Below are 27,866 nucleotides of genomic sequence, written 5' to 3'. Positions count from 1 at the left end.
TTTGGGAAGTTTTTTGCAGAATTTTTTTCAGACAAGGAAACAATATTTTTTGGCCCGTATATGAGGAGAACGGGAGGATTAATCTTCTGTCCTTTGGTGTGTTGTTTGGGACGGCAGCACCTTAATGAATTTATTTTAATGAACCCTCTGAAGCTCAAACTGTTTTTTTGCTCCATTTTTCTTCATTTTTCAATCCTACGTCCTGCAGCTCCATGGAACCAGAACAGCATGAAGAGAGAACTCATTATAAACCAGTTCCAAAGTCAGAAGACATAAAAAATACATTTTTATTTTACAAAAATAAATCTGGAATCAACATGTACAGAATTTTACAGGTGTGACTCTACAAGCTATAGAAAATTTACTATTCACAGTTTTAATTTATTATCTGTCTCCTCTCTGCTCTGTGGAAACACGACCTGCAGTTCAGCTGAAAATCCCATAATTTTTGTCATGTGACTGTTGGTTCCAGCTGAGTCATGAATAGTTTAATGGTTGTGCTCCAAAATGCAGAATTTTTAGTGTTTGACAGAATCTGTTTAGTGTAAACAGTTGATTTTTATTTTATTATTATTATTTTTTTTAAACAAAACTCATAGAAAAGGGTGATTTAAATTAAATATCACGATAGTAAGGTTACATTTGGTCGTTTCTCCCAGTGGAACTGCACATGAGTACAATTTACAACTTCATTTATCAGACGCTTTTATCCAAAGCGACATCCATCTGAGAGTAGATATAACACCAGCAAGGACCTAATCAGGAGAAAACAACGTGGATAAGAGCCATAAAACAAGTTCTAGTGTGATAACAGGACCGTGGTGTCGACAGGAAGTCTGTCAAGTTAAAGGTGTTCAGTGAAGAGCTGGTTTCTAGTCTTGTCTTAAAGACTGAACAGAGTTTGGTAACTGGTTCCACCACCAGGAACCACAGAGGAGAAGAGTCCAGCTATGGACCGACCCTGGTGTGGAGGGTGGATCAAGAACTTTAGCTGTGTAGGCCTGGATGAGAAGGTTCAGGAGGGAGCTGTTTTCAGTCTTTTTCAATCCAAGTGTCAGAGTTTTGGATTTTATGCAGCGATCTGAACAGCGGGATGACATTAACTGTTTCTGGATGGTTCAAAACCAGACGTTCTGCTGCATTCTGGATCATCTGCAGAGGTTTGACCTGCATAAAGGGAGGCCTATTAGTAAGGAGTTGCAGCAGTGGATGGTGATCTCGTATATATAGACCTGGACCAGGAGTTGAGCTGCATGTTCAGATGGGAAGGGTCTGATCTTCCTGATGTTCTACAGGATGAATCGACACGACCGAGCAGCAGAGCCCACATGAGCCTTGAAGGTTAGCTGGTCATCGATCATGGCAGACTTTGTGAGTTTGAGGTGGGTTGATTCCAGCTGGATGTTGCTTTTTTGTTGTATAGATGGACTGACTGGGATGACAAGGAGCTCAGTCTTGGAGAGGTTGAGCTGAAGGTGGTGTTTTTTCATCCATGCTGAGATATCTGCAAGGCATGATGAGGTCTGGGCAGAGACAGTATGATCATCCAGGAAGAGTTGGGCATCATCAGCATAGTGACAGTATGAAAAACCATGGGAATGGATTATTGTGTTTAATGAGAAGAGGAGGGACCGAGCACTGACCCTTGAGGAACCTCTGTGGATAGTCTGTACAATTAAGAATCTTTTCTCCTCCAAGATACTCTAAAGTATCTCCCTGAGAGGTAGGACATGAACCAGCGCAGGACCGTTTTGTTGCATCTAAGTAAAATTTTGTCTCAAAGTTTTACACAGATGCATAAAAATGTACATTTGTCCTTAAAAGATGGCTGACATCAGGGATCACTGAGCTTAGGGTTAGGGTTAGGGTTAGAGCTAACCCAAGGCCTTGTAAGAGTATCTGAGGTTATTCAAGAGGCAGATCTCATATGAGTATTGGTGGTGGAAGATCTACCTCTTAATTGAGGTATTCAAGAGGTAGATCTCCGAGACCCACCTCTTGAATAACCTCAGATCCTCTTAACCTCAGATCCTCCGATGTCAGGCATCAGTGAGCTTCCTGGAGGCCTTGTAAGAGGATCTGAGGTTATTTAAGATAACTACCTCTGTTCAAGAGGTAGATCTTCCACCAAGATCATGATTCAAGAGGTGGATCTCTTGACTGACCTCAGATCCTCATATGATCCCTCAGACTCATGATCTTTTAAAACAGTGTCTGCAGGACTTCCTCCATGACTTCCTGTCATCCGATCAGGAGTAGAAGTTCTCTGCCAGCTTCCTCATCCTCTTATTGCAGTGAGGAAGTGGTGGAGATGGTTCCTGCTGGACTGCTGCCATCCTGAACATCCGAGTGTCCACCACATCCTCCTCTAGAGCCCTCTGGTACTCCAAGTCATCCCCCTTCAGCTCCTCTTTGTTCAGGTTGGGATGGCAGCATTTGTAGTAGAGCATCTTCAGCAGGAGGCCGAGGACGTAGACCAGAACCACGCCAGCAGCGGTGACGGCGGCGTTCAGGGGAGGAACCGTGGCATAAGGAGGATCCGTGATCATCTTCCAACACCAGATGCCACAGAGGACGGAGATGTCCAGCAGCATGAAGCTGTGGTAAACCAGAGTCCGGTACCTGGTCCGACCCTCAGTCACGTTGAACCAGTCGAAGTACCAGATGATGCCCACTGTGGCCCGGTAAAGCCACTCCCCACCGGCGCTGTCCATGAAGCTGGTCTGGGACCTCCAGGCGAAGAAGAAGAAGACCATCCAGGAGCAGATGAAGTGAGTGAAGACGAAGCAGGCCAGCACGGAGGCGAAGAGGGCGATGGCGGTGAGGCGGGACGCGATCAGCAGGAGGTTCCACAGGAAGTAGACCAGAGATGAACCAAAGCGCTGCTTCTGTTTGTCAGGAAGGAAGGAACGAAGAGAACGATGGTAGGTGGTCACACAGAACGCTATGGCCGACGCTGAACCCACCGCCTTCAGAACTGAGGAGGAGATGGAGGAGAAGACAGTTAAAGTCCACATATACAAACTAAATAAATGGAAAGCGCTGTAAGGTACTGAATCAGTCCATAAACATCTCAAAAACATGTATCCTGACCTCCTCAGAACATCTGGTTCTTCATCTCCAGTAACTTTATCAATGATCAGAGTTCTACCTTCGTACTGCGAATATTTCCAGAGTTCGAGGTCCTTTAAGTCTATAGAGGTGGGTCCAGATTTATCACTTTTTTTTTTTTTTTTTTTAAAGTTATTTTTTTGGCCTTTTATCGGCTTTATTGATAGGCGCAGTGAGAGAGAAACAGGAAAAGAATCGGGGGAAGACATGCAGCAAAGGGCGGAAATCGAACCCGGACCAGCTGCATCGGGGACCAGCCCCTGCACATGGGTGGCCTGCTCAACGCGTTGAGCTATACGAGCACCACAGATTTATCACTTTTTAATGGACTTTTTCCATCATTTCTGATCCTCAGAACTTGATCAGTCCAGCAGATAGACACATTTCTTCTTCCATCGTCTCTAATAGTTCTGACCAACCACCTACTAACATGCTGACATGAGCCTTAAAGTTTATCCAGAATGACCTTTATAAAGTTTTCTCTGGTGAATTATCAGAAACCAGAAACACATCCAGGGAACCAATGATTGTTTCTAGGACTCTATGTTATAGACATTAAACTGTTCATCACACTTTCTGTGGTGATTTGGGGCCATTTTGTGGTAGTTTGGACCCTGCTTGTGCTGATTTAATCTGTTTTTGTGATACTTTTGCATATTTTTGTGGTGATTTTGGGGTTTTTTGTGGTCATTTTTGGCATTTTTGGGTATTTAGTCTTTGTGGTAATTTTGCATCTTTTTGTGGTAATTTTGTGTCTTTTTGTGGTGTATCCACCTATTTTTTTTTGTAGTTTGGGGTCATTTTGTAATAGTTTTGATCCTTTCTTTGGTGAGTTTACACCTTTTTGTGCCGATTTTGTGTCTTTTTTTGGTAGTTTGGACCATATTTGTGCTGATTTTGTCTCTTTTGATGGTTATTTTGTGTTTTTGTTCAGTTTTGCATTTTTTGTGCTGACTTTGAGTCTTTGTATTAATCTTGCATATTTCAGGGTAATTTCTTTTATCTCTTTTTGTGGTATATTTACCTCTTTTTGTGGTAATATTGGGTCTTTTGTGGTAATTTGGTCTCCTTTTGTGGTAATTTTCCAGCTTTTTTAGTTATTTTAGTTGCAGTTTTTCCCAGAACTCAGATGTGTTTTTCCTCCTAAATGTCATAGTTCTATCTGCTGTACTGATGAAGTTCTGAGGCTCAGAAATGATGGAAAAAGTCCATTAAAAAGTGGTAAATCTGGACCCACCTCTATGGACTTCAAGGACCTGAAACTGTGGAAATATTCCCAGGATGAAGGTAAATGATGAAGTTCTGAGATCTTTGTGGAACATTTCTTCTACCAGTAAAACCGCTGAGACAGATCTGACTGCTGAACCTGACCAGAACCTGACCAGAACCTGACCAGAACCTGACCGGTGAAAGCGTCCAGCCGACCCTCCTGCAGGATGATGGTCAGCATCAGGACCAGCTGGGGGGCGCTCTCCGTGAACGTCTCAATGATCTTCAACATGCTCAGATCGTGGCTCAGATACACCACGAAGCCGTTATGGTCCTTCATGTAACAGCTGAGGACAGAAAGTTCCAGAACGCCGGCGTGTCTGAGGACAGAGTGAAGCAGAACCAGTCGGACCGGGTCAACAGACCCATGACTAAGTAGGTTCATACCATAAAGCTCTTCATGCTGACAGATCTAAAACATTCTACAACTGTTAAAAAAATATATTCACCATCTTTCAGTCCTTAAGATAATCATTTTTATTAAATATCTGTTAAATAGTTTAATTTAATCACCGGTTAATCTGTGGATTATGTTCCACATTAATTGATCAAGAAAATGAAAGTTTCAGCCCTAATTCACAAAATAATCCTCAGATGCAGCTGAATTTGTTGAAAAAATGCTGGAAAATGTCACTAAAGGTTTCCAAAAGCCAAATATTTGAGTCATTTTGAAGCAAAAATACCAAATTTTAGTTTGTTTTCACTCCTTTTCACTATTTTTCTTTGTCCTTTATGAATACCTTTGGGTTTTGTTTGATGTAAAGGTGTCATCCTGGATATTTATTTTTTATTTTATTTTTTTTACATTTTATGGACGAAATCAGCTGCAACTGAAGGCTATTTGCATGACGAGGGCTAAAACTATCATTTTCTTGACTGATTAATGTGGAAAATAATCCACACATTAACTCAGAATAAAAATACTCCAGAGGCTCGATGAGGTTTCTGTTCGTTGGGAACCTTCCTGTGACTCCGTCGGTATTTTAGTTTGAAAATGAGGAACTCTGCTCTAATAATAATGTCGTCATGTGAAACAGGAAGCTGAGGCGTAACTCGTGTTTGAACTTCTTGTTACCACGGTAACAATATCTGTACATAAAGCATGACTCGGCGTTAACAAAGTAATAAAACACTTAAATGACATAACAGGAGTCTATGTTTCACTTTCACTTTCTGTTTCACGTCTAATATCTGAGTTTGATGAGAATATTACAACATATTTGTGCCACGTTAGTTCAGAATCTTGTGCAGTTTTTTTAATCTTATCTGAACAGTTCAGCTCTTGTCTGCGTTTCCAGTAAACTGAGGAATGTTTCCAGGAAATCTAAGAGCTTCAGGCTAAACTGAAACTACTGGAAACCTGTGCAAAGGTTTAGATTTCTACCAGGCAGAACTCAACTCAGATGCAGCTAATCCCAGCTAAAAAGTGTCAGAAAACTCCAAAGATGCCGTCTTTACATGAAAAAAACAAATAAATGAATAAAGGACCAAGAAAAACTGTAAATAAGAGTCAAAATGTAAACAATGTTGGTATTTTTGGTTTAAAAATGAGTCAAATCTCCCACTTTCTATGGCAAAAGTACTAAAAATGATATGTTTTGAGTTTTATTTGCAGTTTTTTGGACATTTTTCACTATCTTCTCTCATTTTATGGATGAAATTAGCTGCAAATAACTGTTATTTTCTTGACTGATTGTTTAAAATTAAGTTGTTTCTCGTAATTTGACTTTAAATAAAGCTCTTAATCTGAAAAATACAACTAGTTGGACGATCATTTTCATTTTCTGAAGCAAAAGTACTAAAATTTAATATGTTTAGACATTTATTTTCTCAGTCTTTTATGAATCTACGTGGGTTTTGTTCTATATTAAGGCACCATCTTGGACATTTTTCACTATTTTCTGACATTTTAGAGACAAAATTAGCTGCTAAATCCTGGCTGACTATTGTTTTAGTGTCATAGAGGAGGAAAAAATTTAAAAAATATTAATATGTAAGAAGCTTTATTTGAGTCATTTTTAGAGCAAAAACACCAACATGTCATTTAAAAAAAAAAAAAAAAAAAAAACTCTTATTTGTTGTTTTTCTGAGTCCTTAATGAAAATACTTTACTTTTGGTGCATTTTTCATTCATTTCTGCCATTTTATAGACAAAATTAGCTGCAGATAACTGTTATTTTCATGACTAATTGTGTAAAATTAAGTTGTTTCTAGTTGTTTGAGTTTAAATTAAGCTCTTAATCTGAAAATATCAACTTAGTTGGGTGATCATTTTCATTTTCTAAAACAAAAATACAAAAAATGTATGTGTTTTGACTTTTATTTGCAGTTCTTTAGTCACTTTCTACGGCATAAAAGTCAAAACAGTAATTTTCAGTACTTTTGCCGTAGAAAATGACTAAAAAACTACAAATAAAATACATTTTTAGTACTTTTGCTGTAGAAAATGATGCAAAAACTGCAAATAAAATAATTTTCAGTACTTTTGCCATAGAAAAGGACTAAAAAACTACAAATAAAATACATTTTTAGTACTTTTGCTGTCAAAAATGATTAAAAACCTGCCAAAAAGGTCATTTTTAGTAATTTTGCCATAGAAAGTGACTAATAAACTGCAAATAAAAGTAATTTTCAGTACTTTGGAGATAGAAAATGACTAAAAAACTGCAAATAAAAGTAACTTTTAGTACTTTTGCCATAGAAAGTGACTAACAAACTGCAAGTAAAACTCAAAATACATAAATTTTACTACTTTTGTCATAGAAAGTGACTAAAAAACTGCAAATAAAAGTCTAAACACATTAAATTTAGTCAATTTTGCCTGAAATAATGAACCTGATGATGATAATTTCAACTCTCCCGAGGTCCCTGAACGCACCGCCCCGGCTCTGACCCACCTCAGGTAGATCCCCAGCTGCAGCAGGTGAACCAGTCTCAGCTGGTTCTGGCTCAGGCGGGCCTCCACCCGGCTCTCCCTCCTGAAGTCCTCATAGCTGTACCAGAACCAGCTGTAGACCTGGACCAGCACCGAGGAGCCCAGCAGCAGCAGGACCAGGACCCCAAGGCTCCAGTAGGCCCCGGCTCGGTAGAAGCTGACAGCAGCCCAGATGTCCAGGCCCACGTCCAGCAGGAACACAGGTAGACCCACACAGGTGAACAGGAAGTCCAGACGGGAGTATTTGAAGCTGCTCATGGTTCAGAAAGACGTCTGACAGAAACAACTGAAAGTTTTCAAGCTGAGACAAAGTTCAGGGTCTGAACACGCCTCTGCTGCTCTTAAAGGAACAGCTGCAACCTGAAGCAACAGGCTTTTACTGTGAAATCACTTCCTGTCCAGACAATAGCACTCACGTAACCATAGCAACACTGAGTCTGGCAGCAGAAAAACACTCGGAGACACTTTTTTAACGTTTTCTGTCGCTCTGTAGCTCAAAACAACTCAATGATTCGGATTAAAAATGAAAATTAAGACTGAAAATAATGAAAAATGTCCCATCTGACCCATTTCTATTCAATAAACTCCAAGTATATCATGAAATATACCACAAAATATACCATGAAAATACCACAAAAATACCATAAAATATACCATGAAAATACCACAAAAATACCATAAAATATACCATGAAAATACCACAAAAATACCATAAAATATACCATGAAAATACTATAAATATACCATAAAAATACTACAATACCACCATAATACCATAATAGTACCATGAAAATACCATAAACATACCATAAAAATACCACAATAATACCATAAAATATACCATGAAAATACCATAAATATACCATAAAAATACCATGAAAGTACCATAAAATATACCATGAAAATACCACAAAAATACCATAAAATATACCATAAAAATACCATAAATATACCATAAAAATACTACAATACCACCATAATACCATAATAGTACCATGAAAATACCATAAACATACCATAAAAATACCACAATACCATAAAATATACCATGAAAATACCATGAAAGTACCATAAAATATACCATGAAAATACCACAAAAATACCATAAATATACCATAAAAATACCACAAAAATACCATAAAACCATAATAGTACCATGAAAATACCATAAACATACCATAAAAATACCACAATAATACCATAAAATACCATGAAAGTACCATAAAAATATACCATGAAAATACCACAAAAATACCATAAAATATACCATGAAAATACCATAAATATACCATAAAAATACTACAATAATACCATGAAATATACCATAAAATATACCATGAAAATGCCATGAAAACACCATAATAATACCATGAAAATATCACAATAATACCAAACAAATACCATCATAATACTACAATAATACCAAAATAATACCACGATAATACCATAATAGTACCATAAAAATACCATGAAATATAACATAAAAATACCACAAAATACCATGAAATATACCATAAAAATACTACAATAATACCATGAAATATACCATAAAAATACTACAATAATACCATGAAATATACCATAAAAATACTACAATAATACCACGATAATACCATAATAGTACCATAAAAATACCATAAAAATACCATGAAATATACCATAAAAATACCATGGAGTATACCATAAAAATACTACAATAATACCATGAAATATACCATAAAAATACTATAATAATACCACCATAATACCATAATAGTACCATAATAGTACCATAAAAATACCACAATAAAACCATAAAAAATACTACAATAAAACCATCATAATACCAGAAAAATACAATATTACCATAAAAATACCATAATAATTAAAAATATCACAATACCATGAAAAAATACCATGATAATACAATGAAAATATAACAATAATACTATAAAAATGTCTCCTTTACTTCGACTAAAATCTTTTCTGATCAAAACGTTTCACCATTTTACTGACCGACAACTTCACTGTAAAAATCATGTAAATCAGGAAAAACAGCAAAAACAACAACAACAGGTAAATAACAACAGCTTTAATAATTTTACAGAACCGACGAGGTAAAAACAGAAAACTAGAAGTTTCAACGAGTAAAACAACAAACTGATGAATCTGAAAAGGTTAAATGAACCTGAAATAAACAAACAAACACTGATCAGAGTTTACAAACAGGAAGTAAACATCACCTGTTCAATGTAACAGAACAAGAATTTAAAAAAGAGGAACTTATTGGTAAATTTACATTCAGAGGTTTAACAAAATAAAATCATTTAGAAACTTTACTTCATAGAAAACCACAAATCTGTCATTTTTAGCAGTTAATCTAAATGTTCCAAGTTTAAAATGGACCAAAATATTCAGATTTTTTATTTTTCATCAGTAACTATTAAATTTAATAGTTACACAAAACCAGGTTGTATTTTATACTGTATTTTCAAAATAAAAGGCAGAAACTGTAACTAAAATATCTAAACACTTGTTTTTTTTCCTCCCCATTTTAACAAGTAAAAATAGAACTGCGTACCTAAAGTAATAAAATATGATTTATTTCATAGAAAAAGCACCAAAGTTTGGATTAGAAATGAGCTTCAAATATTAAAATATCTCAGATTAAGGCAGAGACCATTTATGCTGAATGTTGGGATTTTTTTCATAATAAAAATATTAAAAACTTTAATTTCATATAAAATTAGTAGAAAACCACACATCTGTGACTTTTACCAATTAATTTAAATGTTCCAGATTTAAAATTGACTAAAATATTCAGATAATTGTTGTTTGAGTTACACAAAACCAGGTTGTTGTTGCTGTATTTTCAAAATAAAAGCCAGAAACTGTAACTAAAATAGGTATTTTTTTTAAAAGGGAAAAATACATATCTTCTATTTTTGGTATTTATGTTTTTTCCCTTAGTTTCAGCTGTAATTTTGAAAATAATCATAGGGTTCAGGTAATTTCTGTCTATAAAATTATGAAAATTGTGCCTTTACATCCACCAAAGATCAAGTACATTCCAAGAGAAACAAGTAAGAGTAAAAAATGTCTCAAATCTTTGGTTTCAGGAAACACTGACGAACATTTTTCCCCATTTTCTGACATTTTAGAGACCAAACAACTACTGGATTAATAGGGAAAACTGATTTTACCAAATAGTTATTCAAGAAAATGACAGTTTTAGCTCTAGTTTTCAGAATAATCGTCGTTTACAGCTACATTTGTGGATAAAATGTCAGAAAATAATGAAAAGTTCTGGTTTTCACTTTAAAAATGTCTCCAGTTTTGGTATTTGACGGACAATTTTCTCCGTCTCCTGAAATTTTTTAGACCTAACAGCTCTTGAACAGCCGTTTCCAGCAGAACTAATGATAATAATAATAATAATCGGGTCACAGCTGCGATGTCTCGGCTCCGTCGGTTCCTCCATTAGTTCCTCCGTCGGTTCCTCCATTAGTTCCTCCGTCGGTTCCTCCAGACGTCCTTCCGTCTAAGTAGAAGTGTGCAGCGTGGCGAGCCATCCGTCGGTTGGTCAGCTGTGAGGACAGCGAGTCGTCCTGGATGGAGGCGTCCCTGAAGGTGACCTGGGCGTCGGGCAGGTCCCGGACCGGGTCCCTGAGCGGGGGCCTCCAGAGCCGGGGGTGGAAGCAGCAGTAGTACAGGGCTTTAAACAGCAGCCCCAGCAGGGAGGTGAGGGGCAGCGCCAGCAGCAGCGCCGGGCCGTACGCCTCCGTCTGCACCGGGTCCCGGTAGAACCACCAGGTCCCCAGCAGCAGCCCGCCGTCCGCCGTCATGAAGGCGTGGTAGATGAGGCTCCGCCCCCGGGTCCGGCCCTCGGCCACGTTGAACCAGCTGAAGTACCAGATGAGGCCCACGGTGGCCCGGTACAGCCACTCCCCGCCGGCGCTGTCCATGAAGTCGGTGCGCTGCTTCCAGACCCACAGCAGGAAGGCCGACCACAGCAGCAGGAAGTGGACGGCCACGAATCCGGGCAGCGCCGCCGAGAACAGGGCGAGCGCCGCCACCCGGGGGGCGATGAGCAGCAGGTTCCACAGGAAGTAGACCAGCGACGAGCCCCAGCCCTGCTTGGCCTTATCGGGGACGAAGGAGCGCAGAGAGCGGTGGTAGTCCACCACCATCCAGGCGATAGACATAGCCGACGCCACCACGCTCACAACTACACACACAGGAAGTCAGGCTGTTAGAAACGGTGACAAAAAGACAGGAAACAGACACAAAAAGAAACAAAACTAACACTAAGAGACACTAAATTAATATAAAAACATACAAAACAAACAGAAAGAGACACAAAACAAACAGAAAGAGACAAAATTAACATAAAAACACACAAAACAAACACAAAGAGACACAAAATTAACATAAAAACACACAAAACAAACACAGAGACACAAAATTAACATAAAAACACACAAAACAAACAGAAAGAGACACAAAATTAACATAAAAAGACACAAAAACTCATAAAATAAACATAAAGAGACATAAAATTAACATACAAAAATACACAAAACAAACAAAGAGACACAAAATTAACATAAAAAGACAAAAACACACAAAACAAACACAGAGACACAAAATGATCATGAAACAAGGTGAAACAACCACAAAGACAAAAAAAGAAACAGAAAAACAAATATAAAGACATAAAACCACCACAAAAAGACTCAAAACAAACACAGTAGGGTTTAAATGTGACCCTGTTGTCTCCCAGCTCTATAAAACCTTCCTTGTGTTATTTAATTGTTTTCTCTAATTGTGCTTCTTTAATTGTTTTCTCTAATTGTTTTCTCTAATTGTGGTTCTTTAATTGTTTTCTCTAACTGTTTTCTCTAATTGTGCTTCTCTAATTGTTTTCTCTAATTGTGCTTCTCTAATTGTGCTTCTTTAATTGTTTTCTCTAATTGTTTTCTCTAATTGTGCTTCTTTAATTGTTTTCTCTAATTGTGGTTCTTTAATTGTTTTCTCTAATTGTTTTCTCTAATTGTGCTTCTTTAATTGTTTTCTCTAACTGTTTTCTCTAATTGTGCTTCTTTAATTGTTTTCTCTAATTGTTTTCTCTAATTGTGCTTCTCTAATTGTGCTTCTTTAATTGTTTTCTCTAACTGTTTTCTCTAATTGTGCTTCTTTAATTGTGTTCTCTAATTGTGCTTCTTTAAGCTCACACTGCACAGTGCGGGCCTTGTTGGTCCTCAGCATGACGTAGATCATCAGGGTGAGCTGAGGAGCGCTTTCACAGAAGGTCTCGATCAGACGGAGCATGCTCAGATCGTGGCTCAGGTAGACGGCGTACTCCGATCCTTCCTGCTTCCTCCACCACACCTTGAAGCCCTGACGGATGGCCGAGATGTGCCTGAACGAAACGAGACAAACGCACATCATAATGGCATAAAAATACTGTGAAAATACCATAAAAATACCACAGTAGTACCATAAAAATACCATAATAATGACATCATAGTACCATAATAATACTATGAAAACTACCAGCATAATAGGATAAAAATACCATAAAATTACCATGATAAAACTACAGATAGATATACCATAAATAAAAAACCACCGACTACTCCAGAATATTTCCTTCTTTCCAGACAGATGCATTCAGTTGTGTGATTAAAAGTGAAAACAAGCCGTCATGATGAATTAAATGTCTTCAGCTGTTCATCTCTCATTAACTCGTTTATTTATACATTTCTGGAGTTCACTTCTCCTCTGAGTTACTGGTTTTACTGGTTACCACACCTGATAATTACATGGCTTCACTTATTCTGGAGAAACATCTGCTGTAGACTGTCAGTAAACTGAACATCTTCAGACAGAACAACAGCAATAATCGATCACTTGTCGACTAATAAAGGAATCTCCAACTATTTTCAGCAGTTATTTATTGGTTTGAGTATTTTTTTTTTAAAGAAAAAAGGTCTGAATTTGTCTATAAAACTGTGAAAAATGTCAGAAAACTCAAGAAAATTCATAAATAACAGAGAAAAACAGCAAATAAAGGCCAGAACTAACGACATGTTGCTTTAAAAATGACTCAAATATTTGGCCTTGGGAAACAAATGTGAATATTTTCTGGTTTCTATCCTTGTCTGTGACAGTAAACTGAGTATCTTTGGACAAAACAAGAATTTTATTGACTAAACTACAAGCACTAAGCATTAATTAATGGAGTAGTTGTCGACTATTAAAGGAACCTCCAGCTATTTTTATTACTGATTCATCAGTTTATATTAGATTAGTTCTAAATTCTCTGATTTTTACTAATGTTTTATTCATTTTACTGTTTAATATCATGTTTTTTGTATTTTAATGTTTAGTAAAGGAGTCTAGTTTTGGAAGCTGCCATAGAAATAAGCTTTATTATTATTATTATTATTATTATTATTATTATTATTGTTGTTGTTGTTGTTGTTGTTGTTGTTGTTGTTGTTGTTGTTGTTGTTGTTGTTGTTATTATTCTAGAGGCAAAGTGCTGCACTAAGTTGAGGAACTTTTACTTCCTTTCAGTCTCTCTAAAGTTTGTTGAGAAACTTCCACCAGGAACCAGCTGTTAACGACACAAACTGTTAAAAATAAAAATACCATAAAAATACTACAATAAAACCATCACAACAGAAAAATACCATGAAAATACCATAAAAATACCACAACACCATAATAGCACCATAAAAATACCAGGCCTAAAGAACTTTCTTTTTAACAAAGCTTTTAATTAAACTATTTATTTTACCTGCTTGTTTTTGTTTTTATCCTTTAATATCTTTAATGTAGCATTTTGAGATTTTGTTAAATGAAAAATGCATTACAAATAAAAATGTATTATTATTATTATCGTTGTTATAAAATACCATGAAAGTATCATCATAATGCCATGAAAATACCACAATAATACCATAATAATTCCAAGAAAATACCACAATACCATAATAGCACTATAAAAATACTAGAATTATACCACAATAATACTGAAAAACATACTATAATCATACCACAATAATACCATATCAGTACCATAAAAATATTATAATAATACCACAATAATACCCTAAAAATACCACAATAATACCATAATAGTACCATAAAAATATTATAATAATACCACAATAATACCATAATAGTACCATAAAACATACTATAATCACACCATAACAATACCATAATATCCTCACGATACAGTTCCGGTCGATTCCGGTTCCGTCCAGGTGAGTTTACCTGCACAGGAAGCCCAGCTGCAGCACGTGCAGCAGGCAGAACAGCTTCGCCCGGTCCCCGAACAGCACCGTCCCGGCCCCGGTCTGTCCCCCGAAGCCCGGCAGCTCCCGGTCGTAGCGGAACCAGAACCAGCTGAACATCTGGACCACCACGGAGGAGAGCCCCATGAGGCCGACCAGCAGCCCGAACCAGAGCAGCTCCCCCCGGAGGTACAGCTCGGTGGCCACCCACACGTCGGAGCCCCAGTCCAGCAGGAAGGTGCACACCCCGACCACCGAGAAGGCGAAGTCGATCCAGGAGTACCGGGAGAAGGACCCGCGGTCCATGGCGTCGGCTACCGGACCGGGAAGCTAACATCCGGCTAACGGACCGTTATTCTCCTCCCTCCGGCGGCTCCTCGCTGCTCACCGCCGCCGACAGAACAACTTTCCCGGACTCCAGCATCTGAGCGCCGCCGGGACTCTCCTCCCCGAGGAACCGTGAACCCGCCGGGGCGGTTTGGAGGGAAAATAATTGGTCAGACGGCGGGACAACCTCCGGGGAGCCGCCGCCGTAAACACCCCACCATTGTGAACCTTAACCCCGCCCACCGCCGCCCGGAGAGCGGGGAGGGGAAGGTGAGGACTGGAAGCACCACCTAGAGGTCGACCGGAAATACGCCATAATCAATCATGAATCGAATCTACAGGAAGTTTGTTTACAACAGTTCTGGTAACGTGGTCATCAAGAAAAAACGGGTTATTCTCAGGTGGATTATTTTCAGATTCTCTTCTTCCAATATTTGTTTTTATTTAGCAGCTCAGGAATTCTGTTTATTGGTATTAAAAGAAAAATACAACAACTTTAATAATCAATAATAATGTAAAGATCTTTTAAATAAAATTCCAAAACAACTGGAACTTTCAGGATTTTTTGTCGTCTTTTCAGTTACAATCTTTTTGCGTTCTCTTTGCTAGTTTAGCTTCACGTCATTAACTCCTAATAGTTTTAACTTGCCTCACTATGCTGCTGTTTCACTTTTTGCATTATCTCACAATACTTTTATGTAACCTTTCAGTACTTTTGCATTATTAGTCCGCCAAGGAACGCAGTAGAGTTATGTGACGATCGACGTTGGTCCGTCTGTCTGTCTGTCTGTCTGTTACCAACGTTACTCAAAAACAGACTGACAGATTTGGATTAAATTTTCAGGAAAGGTTAGAAATGACACAAGGACCACAAGAACGTCTTCAAGAACCTACAACAGAAGTCCAGCAGACTTCTCTGGACTTAAGCCCAGTTAAACAATCCTGTTGTTTCTCTACACAACCTCCAGTTTTCTTTCCTCTAAAATTCATATTTTACTCTGCAAAGGAACGCGGTGGAGTTATGTGACGATTGTTGATAAAATGTCAAAAAATGCTTAAAAATGTCACTAAAGGTTTCCTAAAGCCAAATATTTTACTGATTTTGAAGCAAAAATGCCAAGTTTTAGTTTCATTTTTCACTGTTTTTCTGACATTTTATCAACCAATTCAGTTGCATCCTGGGATTATTTTGTAAATTAGGGCTGAAACTATCATTTTCTTGATCAATTAATGTGGAAAATAATCCTCAGAATAATTCAGAATAAATATAATCCAGAGGCTCGATGAGGTTTCAGTTGTTTAGGAACCTTCCTGTGAAAATGAGGAACTCTTCTCTAATAATAATGTTGCCATGTGAAACAGGAAGCTGAGGCATGACTCATGTTTGAACTTCCTGTTACCGCAGCAACAATATCTGCACAGAGCGCACTCCACTGAAGAATTTTCCTGACAGATAATGATTCAATCCTTCACATTTCAGAAGCTGAAACCAGTCTTTTGAGAGCAATAAAAGCTCATTTTCTGGTTTTTCATCTGCTAAATTTAGCACAATTTTATTAAAGTTTCTACACTTTTATTGTGATATTATATATTGTTATTATTTTACTATATTTTACAGTTTATTTTGGCAGAAATAGCACACAATTAAAAGTAAGTGCACCAGAGTAAATTAGCAGCTAATTTACCTCTGAACAGGTAAAACTGATGAACTGAATCACATAGTTTGAATTTATCAATTTCTATGACTGCATTAAAAAATGTGATTTAAAATACATAATTTGAAACTATGACTATTATCACTGTTACATAAAACAATGGCATTCCGTTTGACCCTCTCTGCATTAGCAGCATTAAAAGATAAATTATAAAAAGAAATATGAAACGCAGATTTAAAATATATACAACCAAAATATATGCAAAAGAGCAATAAGGAGCAGAGATATGAACATTCTACACAACCATAAATATTGCACTTGACCATGAATATTCTTGTGATTTAGTTTCAGTTTTGTCTCTCATTTCTGCCCAGAAACCTCTTTTAATGTCTGTATTTTACATTTTATTGTTTAATTCCTTCTTGATTGTCTGTTAAATGTTATTAATTTATTTTTTTCTCTGACATTCTTTGTAATATTAGTTTTGTAACATTACTAAGTACTCTAGAATAGTCATTTACCACATTAACAATGTCTTCACTGGATTTATCCTTCATTTAACCCTCGTGTCGTCCTACGGGTAAAATTGATCCGTTTTAAAGTTTGAAAATGTGGGAAAAAATATATTTTCACAGTGAAACTTCTGATGTCCACATTTTCAACATTTTTGGGAAATCTTTGAACATTTTTTGGTGGAAAAAAGGAAATGTTAAAAATGTTTCTTAAGAATATTCACACAAAAAAATCAACCAAAATCCAGTGAATTTTGCTGGATTTTGGTAGATTTTTTTCTGAATGTTCTTAAAGAAAATGTTTGAAGTTTTACTAATATATATGGAATCACTTTAGATATTTTTAGGATTTTTTGGAAGATTTTTTACTCATTTTTCAAAAATATTTACAAGAATTTTCTTGCCACATTTGTTTATTTTTTTTTTGATAAAACTTTCAAGAGAAATTTTTAAGGAAGTATTGGTATTTTCTTCCTGAAGGTTCTGCAAATTTTCGGAAATTTGGGGAATTTTTTTGCTGTATTTTTGGAATTTTTTCAGACAAGGAAACAATATTTTTTGGTGCCTGTAAATGAAGAGAACAGGAGGGTTGATGTTATCTTCATTGAAAAAAATGTTTTTCTTTGAAAAATAAGGACCTTTCTAAGTGACCCCAAACTTTGGAACAGTAGTGTACATATTTATATACATTTATATAGTTTTTACATGGATGTATTGGAATTGTTTTTATTTTGAATAATTTTTGTTTTGTTTTTTTACAAATCCGATGGCAAGCTTTTGCATTGAAATTTCATTCCTAATGTGCGCCAGCTAGTATATGTTCTCGTTGGCAATAAAGTGGCTATTCTATTCTATTCTATTCTATTCTATTCTATTCTATTCTATTCTATTCTATTCTATTCTATTCTATTCTATTCTATTCTATTCTACTTTATTCTATTCTGTTCTATTCAACTCTGTTCTGTTCTATTCTATTCTATAGTCAATAAAGTTTGTAATGAAAATCGGTCCGAGGTAGGCACGCCCCCCTGCGGCCGTTCGGCCAATCGTATGAAAGGAGCCCGTTACGTCTGTCGGCAGCTCCGCGCATGCTCCGTGTGCCGCGCTCCTTGTTTTTTGGTCGGTCGCACATTTCGGCGGAACAGAGAAGCGGAGAAAATGTCGCGGGTTTATATCGGCAGGCTGAGCTACCGGGCCAGAGAGAAGGACGTGGAGAGGTTCTTCAAAGGCTACGGGAAGATCCTCGAAGTCGACTTGAAAAACGGGTAACGTAGAGGGACGTCTGTTGGAGCTAAAGGTCCGCACAGGCCGCCGAGCGCACGGCCGGGCCTTGTTGTGCGGAGCAGGCCCGGCCTGCTAATGCTAACGGGCTAATAATACCAGCAGCGTTTAGCGTCGAATATGATTCACAGCGACGATTTAGCTTCCATTAGCTGATTGTTTTCTCAACAGGAAGCTAAAGTTTGGTGTTTAAGAGCTTCGGGAAAGGTTTTTGTTGTATGATATGTCCGTAAATGTTAGCAGGCTAGCTAATGTTAGACGTGGCAAAGTCAAAGGCGGCTGAGTTTAAGAGACGAACCGCAAAACACAACTTCAGGTTCAGTCACACCCATGTGGAGCTCTAGATAAGAACTGTTTAACCCAGGAGAGTCAGATTTATTCTAGATCAGGTTCTAAATCCAGTCCAGTCTGATCTCCAGTAAAACCAGTAAAACCACAGCATAATAACCTAGAAATAACCACAACTCCTAATGGTTCCTTTGTTTTACTGCAAAAATGTTCACATTTAAGGAATTGTCTTTTTACTAAACATCATGAAGAACCTGAAATTTATGAAAAAAATGAATTCAAGTTTATCATTTCCACATTACGACTTCCAGATCACAGTGTCTACAAAGGAACACAACATTTAGTCACCTGGAACTGAACCATAGTGGATTTACTGGAGGATCACAACCACAAAAGTCAGACAAAAAAACAACAAAAACGAGACAAAATATTACAAAAATCAGATGCAAAATGACAAAAACTAGACACATAATGACAAAAAAAAATGAGACAAATGGCACGAAATGAAACAAAAAAGACAAAAACAATTGCACAAATGACAAACAATACAAGTGAGACAAAAAGAGCACAAAGCTGTGACTGTGCCTAAATGCATAAAGTAGTATTATTAATAAAAATTACAGTTTATAATCAGATCTTTGTGTAGACAGGACATGACATTGAAGCAGCTCATTCAAGATAATAAAGTAATAATGATTAAAAAAAATCCCAGAGTCAGACGTGGTGCATGATTTAGATTAAAACCTGCAGCCTTTGCAATTTAATATTTGCATCGTCACCTTTCATTTAGAGCGGATTATTTATTCAGTCGCTCCATCTACACCCCACAGATACCAGCTTGTTTCAGTTCACTATAATAAAAACAAAGAAAATTCTGATAACAATACATTTTATTTGTGTAGCGCTTTTATGGGCACTCAAAGTCAAATAATAAAGCATGAAATAAAGTCTGATGATGCAGAAACCATAAAACCTGCAGCCCCAGTACATCATTTCTGCTCTAAAATGTGTTTTCTACTTAAAAATACCCGTTTCCTCTGGTGATTCCTAATATTTTTGATCATCCTGAGTAAATTATGAGTCTTGTAGTTTGAGAATACTTTTATTTTATTTCCTTTTATGATTTTAACTCCTTAAATGTGAATATTTTCTGTTTTCTTTCCTCTTCTGTGACAGAAAACTGGAGATCTTTGGGCAAATTGAGACATTTTACAGACAAATGAACCTTCATGTCATACATACCTGAGAGTAGAACACATTGAATTTATTACATTTGTGTTACAAAGTGAAAAAATGATTATTATTTTTTACATTTCTCTCATCTAACTGGTTCTTTATTCAAAAAGTGGTTCAGGCTCTGTGATTAATTGATTAGTGGTCATCGATTCATCAAAAAATAGAAGTATTTCAATGTTTAAGTGAAGTTAGTTACTGAAATTTAAGTATTCTCTAGTGTCTTTCCTGCTCATTGACTTTAAATATGTTTGAATTGTCTTGGATAAGACATTTTAGATCCTTTCAAGACATTTTTCAACATTTTCTGATGTGTTAAAGCACAGACGACTAATTGATTAACTTAGTAAATAATCAACACATTAATCAACAGTTACAGTAATCGTCAGAGAAAGATAAATGGCGTTTATTCATGTTTTAGAGGCAGAAGCTGTTTAATTTTATACACAACGTATAGCTGGTATTTATACAAACAGTAGTCTCTGCTCTGTGTAGTATCATCAGCAGCCAGGTAACAGGAGTACACCTGTGTGAATATGCATGAGAGAGTCCTGGTTTTAGTTATCCGTGCCTAAATGTACATGACGTAGCAAAGCGCTGCACCAGTCTGTACAAGTCTGGCTTCTGCTGTGTGACGTAATCGTGTTCCTCTGAGGAGCTGAAACATCTTCTGCTCCCGTCTGCAGGTACGGGTTTGTTGAATTCGATGACCCCCGCGACGCCGACGATGCGGTTTACGACCTGAACGGCAAAGAGCTGTGCGGAGAGAGGGTCATAGTGGAGCACACCAAGGGGCCCCGGAGGGACGGAGGCTACGGTGGCGGAAGGAGTAAGTGTCCGGCAGTTTTCCTTCCTGTTTGAATAATGTGTCGTTGATGAGGGGTTTCGTTCATCGCAGGTTAATTTCAAAAAAGGGGCGAAATTTGTTGAGCTTGTCCTTGGTGGCTGATGTGCATCCAATTTATATCATTCCTTCTGTAGATGGAGTCTAGGGCTGGGGGTTAAAAACTGTAAAAAATCAGCGTTTTGCTCCTGAATCCTATTGGTGGTTAACTTGTGCTTGTTTTCCAGCTTTTTTGTCATGTATTTCCTTGATTGACACACATTCCTCCCATCGGTTCCCTCCATTGTCCTGTCCTCAGTGAGCCTTTCAGGGTTTTGACCCCCCTTTTTAACCCTCGTATTGTCTTAACATCCTGTACACTCCACACTGAGCCTCTAAAATAAAGCAGTTTGATTGAATTTTCAGCCCAAAATCTGTTTTCCACGAAGAAACAGCCTGTCATGCATCACACGCTTTGTGAATGTCTGGACTTTCCCACTGTGTTTAACCCTTGTGTCATCCTGCGGGTCACATTGACCTGTTTTTAAAAAATATATTTTCACAGTGACACTTCTGATGTCCACATTTTCAACATTTTTGGGAAATTTTTGAACATTTTTTTGGTGGAAAAAAGAAATGCTAAAAAAAATATTTCTTAAGAACATTCACCAAAAAATCAACCAAAATCCAGCAACATTCGCTGGATTTTGGTTGATTTTTATGTGAATGTTCTTAAAAAAAATATTAGAAGTTTTACTGATATATATGGAATCACTTTAGATATTTTTAGGATTTTTTGGAAGATTTTTACTTTTTTTTTTTTGAAAATATTTACAAGAAGTTTCTTGACAAATTTGGGGGATTTTTTTTTTTTTTTTTTTAAATAAAACTTTTAAGGGAAACTTTTAAGGAATTATTGGAATTTTCTTCCTGAAGGTTTTGCAAATTCTCAGAAATTTGGGGAATTTTTTTGTATAATTTTTGGATTTTTTTTCAGACAAGGAAACAATATTTTTTGGTGCCTGTAAATGAGGACAACAGGAGGGTTAATCAGTGGACACCACTTGCTTTTATTACATCTTACATTTTGTAACTGTTTACTTAAGTAGATTTTTATTATCACTGTTATTGTTAGTAAAGGTGCTGCATGGGTGTAAACGTTATTTATTTAGCAAGAGACAGTATTTACATATCCTAAGAAGGACCGGAAATGTCTAGAAAGTAGCTTTAAATACATTTTTTGAAGGGAGACAACAATGCACATGAAAGTTGAAGTTTTTCTGGGATCAATCAGTAGCATCCATAATCTCACTTTCTTATTGGGTGTGTGTTTTTGTGGCTTTAGAGGTGTGTGTGATGTGGGAGTGTCAAAAATGACCCTGAGACAATCTTTCTATGCTGTTAATGTACAGCTTTGATGAAAATACTAACAAAGACGGTGTTTCACTTTTTCTACTGCTGGAGTCACTTTAGGAAGAATTTCAAGTTGAAAAAGGTCATTTAGGGGTTTTTCTCTACCGTTAAACATCGTGGCCGGGTCACTTTTGACCCGAAGACAACACAAGGGTTAACATACAGGCGTGTCTCCTTTAGTTTCGTATTGTCCTGCTAATAAACGACCCGCTGACGGTTCCTTTTTCTGGGAGGAAGTTTCTTTATCAGCTCGTAACATGATTAAATTTGTGTGCACCAGAGCCACCAATGACTTGACAAGTATCTTTCATGTGATGGAGTTAAGACTTGTTATGATCATGTGAATGTGTGATGGGGAAATGGCTTAATAATAGACAAGGAATATAAACTGTATTCATTTTTTTGAGTATTGTTATTGTTAAATATATCTTGTAATCTATTGATGTCTTATTCCATTTTTATTTCATTTAAAATGATTGTCAATTTAAAGGTAAAGATTTAACAAAGAACCTCAATGTTTTAATTGAAAGAGTCCTTTGCTGACTGCCTGCCCCTATTGCTGGCCATGGTGTCCCCCCTTTCCAAGAGTGTGGTTTGACCATTCTGGGCCCCTGGGCAGACCAAAAAAGGGAGCCATTGTGAATGAAGACCGCTTTTGCCATTAGGCCCAGGCCGGGTGGTGAGGATGCCATGGGGTTAGGAAGAGATGTGGGTTCAGCTCTCATAGGTGCCTGAAAACAGAACATGTTTTGTATCAGTGAAATGTTGTTAGATAGGATAGCTTAGAAACATGCTTTAGTTCACCGTAAGTACTTCCTGGATCAGCTATGATTTTTCTTTTTTTGTTCTTATTAACAATAGGCCTATTGGGCTTCTACCAAAACTGTGTTATTTTGGCTTAAGCTTTTGAATTAAGATCTTGTAGAGAGAAATAACTAGGATCTTTTTAGAATTTAATGTTTTTTTCTTTCTTTTTGTAAATCTTTTTCACCTTTTGCTTTTCCCCTTCTTTGTTTCCTTTCCCAAGTGAATATTGAGATATTTTTGTAGCGTGTAGCTTTTGGAGTTTAGCATATTTGCACCATCTCAGTTGCTTTCCAGGTCTCATTGTTCCTGTTGTTTCCTTGTTACCCTGAAAGGTGGATATGGACGCTGGGGAAGAGACAGATATGGTCCGCCGATGAGGACGGATTATCGGCTTATTGTTGAGAATCTTTCCAGCCGCTGTAGCTGGCAGGACTTGAAGGTAAGACTGTTGATTTGTCTCATAGCTTCTGACAGTACTCCTGCAAGGCTGCAGTGACGCTGTGATGCTATCTGGCAATGATACAGAAATCTTTAACAAATCCGTGGATCCAGACTATAAGCCACATCACTGTCAAGATCTAATCACTTGGTCCTTGTGTCATTTCTGACCTTCCCTGAAAATTTCATCCAAATCTGTTGGTCTGCTTTTGAGGAATGAGACGGATAGATGCTGATCGTCACATAACTCTGCCGTGTTCTGTTGGCGGAGTTATGACCCTCAACATAAAACATCTAACAGTAGTAGGCGAAAGGAAAAATATAAAAATTCAAGATTATTTTCAAAGTCAAGGTTTTGATCAATATTCTGTGAAATAAACTAAATTCAATAATCAGTTTCTGTCAGTCAAAAAAATCTCAATCTAGTCAAATAAAATTAGAGCTTTATTAGGACTCCAGATTAACCTGGACAAAGCAAAAAACAGAACTGTCTTCAACCTTTTCCAAGCACACAAATCCCCAAAAGTCCTGAAAACAACAACAACCCCTCTAACTAAAGAACCCTCAACATAAAACATCAAACAGTAGCATATTATTGCTAAAAATCTGCTTACTTAGAGTAAAGTGAAAGTATCTTCAATAGTTTCTCAAAGTTAAGCTTGTGTGTAATACATTAGAATAAATATGTCAGTCAAAAGAATTCTCAATCCACTCAAATTAAATAAAACTACAGCTTGGACAACACAACAACCCCCTATGACAAAAATACCCTCTGAACACAAAATGTGTCAAAAGGCATGTTTATGCTAAGAAAAAAAAATCCATCTTTTAAAAAGCAATTTTAGCATTGATGTGGCTTTTGTGGCAGAATTTCAGACAGAATTTATGATGTGATTCACGGTACACACTTTAAAGTCTAGATTCTGGTTCTTGTGTCATTTTTGACCTTCCCTGAAAATCTCACCCAAATCCGTTTGTCTGTTTTTGAGGAATGAGACAGACAGCATTCCTTGGTGGAGTAAATATATGGATTTTAGAGGAAAGAGAACTGAAGGTTGTGTAGAGAAGCAACATTATCGTTCAACTGGACTTCTCTGGTAGGTTCTTATCTAAGATTAGAGGTGGAACATCTACAAGAACCTACCAGAGAATTCCACTGGACATTCTTGTGGTCCTTATGTCATTTCTGACCTTCCCTAACCTTTAGTCCGTTTTTGAGTAACGTTGCTAACAGACCCACAAACCAACACAGTTTGTCACATAACTCCACTGTGTTCCTTAGCAGGATAATAAATCTTCTTTTTCGGGCTAAATGAGACGATCTGATGTTCTTCTCTCCCCAGGACTACATGAGGCAGGCGGGGGAGGTGACTTACGCCGACACCCACAAGGGTCGCAGGAACGAGGGCGTGATCGAGTTCAGGCTCTACTCGGACATGAAGAGGGCTCTGGAGAAGCTCGACGGCACCGAGGTGAACGGCAGAAAGATCCGGCTCATCGAGGACCGTCCCGGTGCCCGACGTCGCCGCTCGTATTCCCGCAGTCGCAGCCGCTCCAGGTCAGAGGCGTTTGTCACCACGTCTGAGGTTACAGCAGCGTGTTAGCTCAATGCTAATGGTGCTAATCTGTGTTTTGTTTTTTGTTTTTTCAGGTCTCGCTCCAGGAGCCGTAGATCTCGCAAGAGTCGCAGCCGCAGTGAAAGCAGCAGCCGAAGCCGCTCACACTCCAGGTGAGAAACCACAGTTTGGTATAGTCTTCATTTAAACGCATCATAGTGAGGCGTTTAGGGAACATCTGTAAACTGTAGCAGCTAAGAAGAAGCAGGTGAGAAGGTTAACCTGTGCAGTTTATAGGAGGAATGTCAGACAAACTCCAGGAAGAGCCTGATGACAATATTAATACATTTATCAAATATCAAGGCTGAAATCACTACCTAAGCCTTATATTAATGTAGAACTAGAGTATGAAAAGAGAAATATTCATCAGCATGTCAGGGTGATTAACGAACATCAGAAGGTTGGTCTAAATCATGTACTGGTGTGTCCAATGGGAAAGTTGGTCTGCAATCCTACAAAAGCTGCAATTTTATTTATTTTAAGTTGTTGTTTTGACTGGCATGAGCTCAGTCTTCTTACTTAATCAGATTCTGACACCCATACCTAAAACACAACAGGAAGTCAGCCATTTTGAATTATGTGTCATATCTTGGACAATTTTGACCAATTTTTGCATTTTTTCAAATTTTTCCAATCCGCTTCAAACTTTACATGTGTGATCAGAGTCCGGCCCTGATGACATTCTATAGAACAAACTGCAGTCACAGAGAGAGCGCCACCTGGTGGACGGGTCACTATGAAACAGGAAGTGATATCTAACTAGCCTGAACATGCTACAATCTGATTCAAACTTTACATGTATGATCAGAGTCCGGCCCTGATTACATCCATAGGGGAAAAAAAACCACTCTCAATCACTGCGCCACCTCATGGACATGATTGGATTGGACCCGACCAATGCTGCTTGCTTAGTTAATTTCCTCAAATCGTTCAGCCCCACTTAAAATAGATTTTAGCCTTTTTTGTGACTCATTTCATGTTCAGTGAGAGGTTGTTGTAAGGACTTTAGAGGTACACTACCGTTCAAAAGTTTATGGCCTCTTAGAAATGTCCTTATTGTTGAAAGAAGTTTTTTTTTTTTCAATGAAGATAACATTCAATGAATGATTAATCCAGTGTAGACATCGTTATTTTTGGTAAATGACTATTGTAGCTGGAAACAGCTGATTTTTAATGGAATATCTCCATAGAGGTACAGAGGAACATTTCCAGCAACCATCACTCCTGTGTTCTAATGCTACATTGTGTTAGCTAATGGTGTTGAAAGGCTCATTGATGATTAGAAAACCCTTGTGCAGTTATGTTAGCACATGGATAAAAGTGGGAGGTTTACTGGAAAACATTGGATGACCCCAAACTGTTGAACGGTAGTGTAGGTCAACTTTTACTCATTTAGAGCAACTTTAAATAATTTTTGCACAACTTTAATATAGAGCAATTTAAACTCATTTACAGCAACTTTAACTAATATTAGAGCAACTTCAACCAATATAGAGCAACTTTAAATTATTTCAGAGCAACTTTAACTAATCACATCAGTTTTAGCTAAGATAAAGTTACTTTAACTCGTTTTTTTGGTCCACAGAGCGGCGTCTCGTTCCCGCAGTCGATCCCGCAGCAAGAAGAATAAAGGCAAGAACAAGAAGGAGGAAGAGGAGCGAAGCAACGGAGCTGAGAAGGGAAAAGATCGCAGCCGGAGCCGCAGCCCGAAGAGCAAAAAGATCAAGAAGGACGGGAAGAAGATGAAGAAGGACGACTCCAGGTCCAGGTCTCGCTCCGGCTCCAGGTCCCGCTCCAGGTCGGGTAACAAGGATCGCTCCAGGAAGTCCGTCTCCAAGGAGCCGGCGAAGAGCGACGACGAGGGCGGCGAGCCGGAGAGGGGCTCTCGCTCCCGATCCGGCTCCCCGGCCGAGTCCAAGTCCAGAGCCAGGTCCAAATCCAAGTCCAAGTCCCGTTCCCCCTCCCCGGCCAAAGCCCGCTCCCGGTCCCGGTCCGCCTCCCGCTCAGAGTCCCGCTCCAAATCCCGCTCCCAGTCTCGTTCCCGCTCCCGTTCCCGCTCCTAGTGGTGGACTGTCGGTGGCCCCGTCCTGTATTTACATTCCCCCAGCGCCCCACCTCCTGTTTTTGATAAGTAGCCGTAGAAAGCAGCGCTCTGCTCCCCGTCTTTTATGCACATGCCGCTCCACTTCATTTGACTTTTACATCCTTTTCATTAGAGGTGTTTGTAAGAGAACAGGGTGCAGTCTGAGTTTTATAAGTTTCACCGATGCTCTGGTATGTGTCTTAGCCTTTTTTAATTGACGTAGAAGCATACTGTTTTTGTCAATATGCCGGGTGGAGCCAGATCCCACGTCTGCCGCCTTTTGTGAAATCCTTGTACCGTTTTTGTTTCAGATTAAAAATGTCTGTTCTGGTCTTGGAGGCAGATCTGTGTTCTGTTTCTGGATTCACCAAGTTCATTTATTAGAGCTAAAACAATCGGTGGAAACGGTTTTGGATACTTCTAAATATAATTATGAAATTTAAGGTCGATATACGGATCATTTCAGAACTGGAGGACATCTCAAAATGTTTGAACATTAAACTTTCTTTGTTCCTGCTCCACATTGATCAATAATAGGTATTGATGGGCTCAGCTTCTTCTTCCATGTTTTCTGTGCTGTTTGCTAACTCTACTCTAATCCATGCTAATGTGATCTTTTTCTCAGCAGTAGAAGCTAGATATTTAGCTGCTGTTACTGCTGACCAAGAGGACAAACTGACTGATGGAAAACAGTCCAAAGAATTAGTCTGATCTTGATAATATGAGCTGGAGGGAAAACACCAAATCCAAGTCGTAAAATGACAAGAACAAGACAAAACGACAGAAACA

The 27,866-nt window shown here is 38.0% G+C and overlaps 3 protein-coding genes across 5 annotated transcripts; 1 reads left to right on the top strand and 2 right to left on the bottom strand.

Moving 5' to 3' along the window:
• Positions 1 to 263: 263 nt before the first annotated feature.
• Positions 264 to 7,639, bottom strand: LOC111562608 (XK-related protein 8-like). The gene is made up of 3 exons (XM_023261231.3): positions 7,278 to 7,639; positions 4,516 to 4,700; positions 264 to 2,977 (listed from the first exon to the last, which is right to left on the bottom strand). Exons 1-3 carry the CDS (start codon positions 7,571 to 7,573, stop codon positions 2,250 to 2,252), a joined length of 1,209 nt encoding a protein of 402 aa, XP_023116999.1. The 5' UTR covers positions 7,574 to 7,639; the 3' UTR covers positions 264 to 2,249.
• A 1,732-nt stretch (positions 7,640 to 9,371) lies between these two features.
• On the bottom strand, positions 9,372 to 15,404 carry xkr8.3 (XK related 8, tandem duplicate 3). Its single transcript, XM_055017746.1, has 3 exons — positions 14,582 to 15,404; positions 12,529 to 12,716; positions 9,372 to 11,522 (listed from the first exon to the last, which is right to left on the bottom strand). Exons 1-3 carry the CDS (start codon positions 14,905 to 14,907, stop codon positions 10,738 to 10,740), a joined length of 1,299 nt encoding a protein of 432 aa, XP_054873721.1. The 5' UTR covers positions 14,908 to 15,404; the 3' UTR covers positions 9,372 to 10,737.
• Positions 15,405 to 18,185: 2,781 nt separating this feature from the next.
• On the top strand, positions 18,186 to 27,419 carry srsf4 (serine and arginine rich splicing factor 4). Of its 3 annotated transcripts, none has more exons than XM_055017747.1 (7): positions 18,186 to 18,360; positions 20,584 to 20,726; positions 22,664 to 22,860; positions 23,273 to 23,379; positions 24,722 to 24,936; positions 25,030 to 25,107; positions 26,580 to 27,419. In XM_055017747.1, the coding sequence occupies exons 3-7, from the start codon at positions 22,776 to 22,778 to the stop codon at positions 27,055 to 27,057; spliced, it is 963 nt and encodes a 320-aa protein (XP_054873722.1). In that variant the 5' UTR covers positions 18,186 to 18,360; positions 20,584 to 20,726; positions 22,664 to 22,775; the 3' UTR covers positions 27,058 to 27,419. The 3 variants fall into 3 exon arrangements, with proteins under 3 accessions (XP_054873722.1, XP_054873723.1, XP_023116987.1); XM_055017748.1 differs by having other exon boundaries at positions 18,187 to 18,360; positions 22,664 to 22,812; XM_023261219.3 differs by lacking the exon at positions 22,664 to 22,860 and having other exon boundaries at positions 18,189 to 18,360.
• Positions 27,420 to 27,866: the final 447 nt, after the last annotated feature.

This window comes from Amphiprion ocellaris, chromosome 15, assembly GCF_022539595.1.
Source record: "Amphiprion ocellaris isolate individual 3 ecotype Okinawa chromosome 15, ASM2253959v1, whole genome shotgun sequence".
NCBI classification, from domain to species: Eukaryota; Metazoa; Chordata; class Actinopteri; family Pomacentridae; genus Amphiprion; species Amphiprion ocellaris.
Note: the sequence above shows the minus strand (reverse complement) of the source record. Positions and strands in the feature narration are given on the sequence as shown.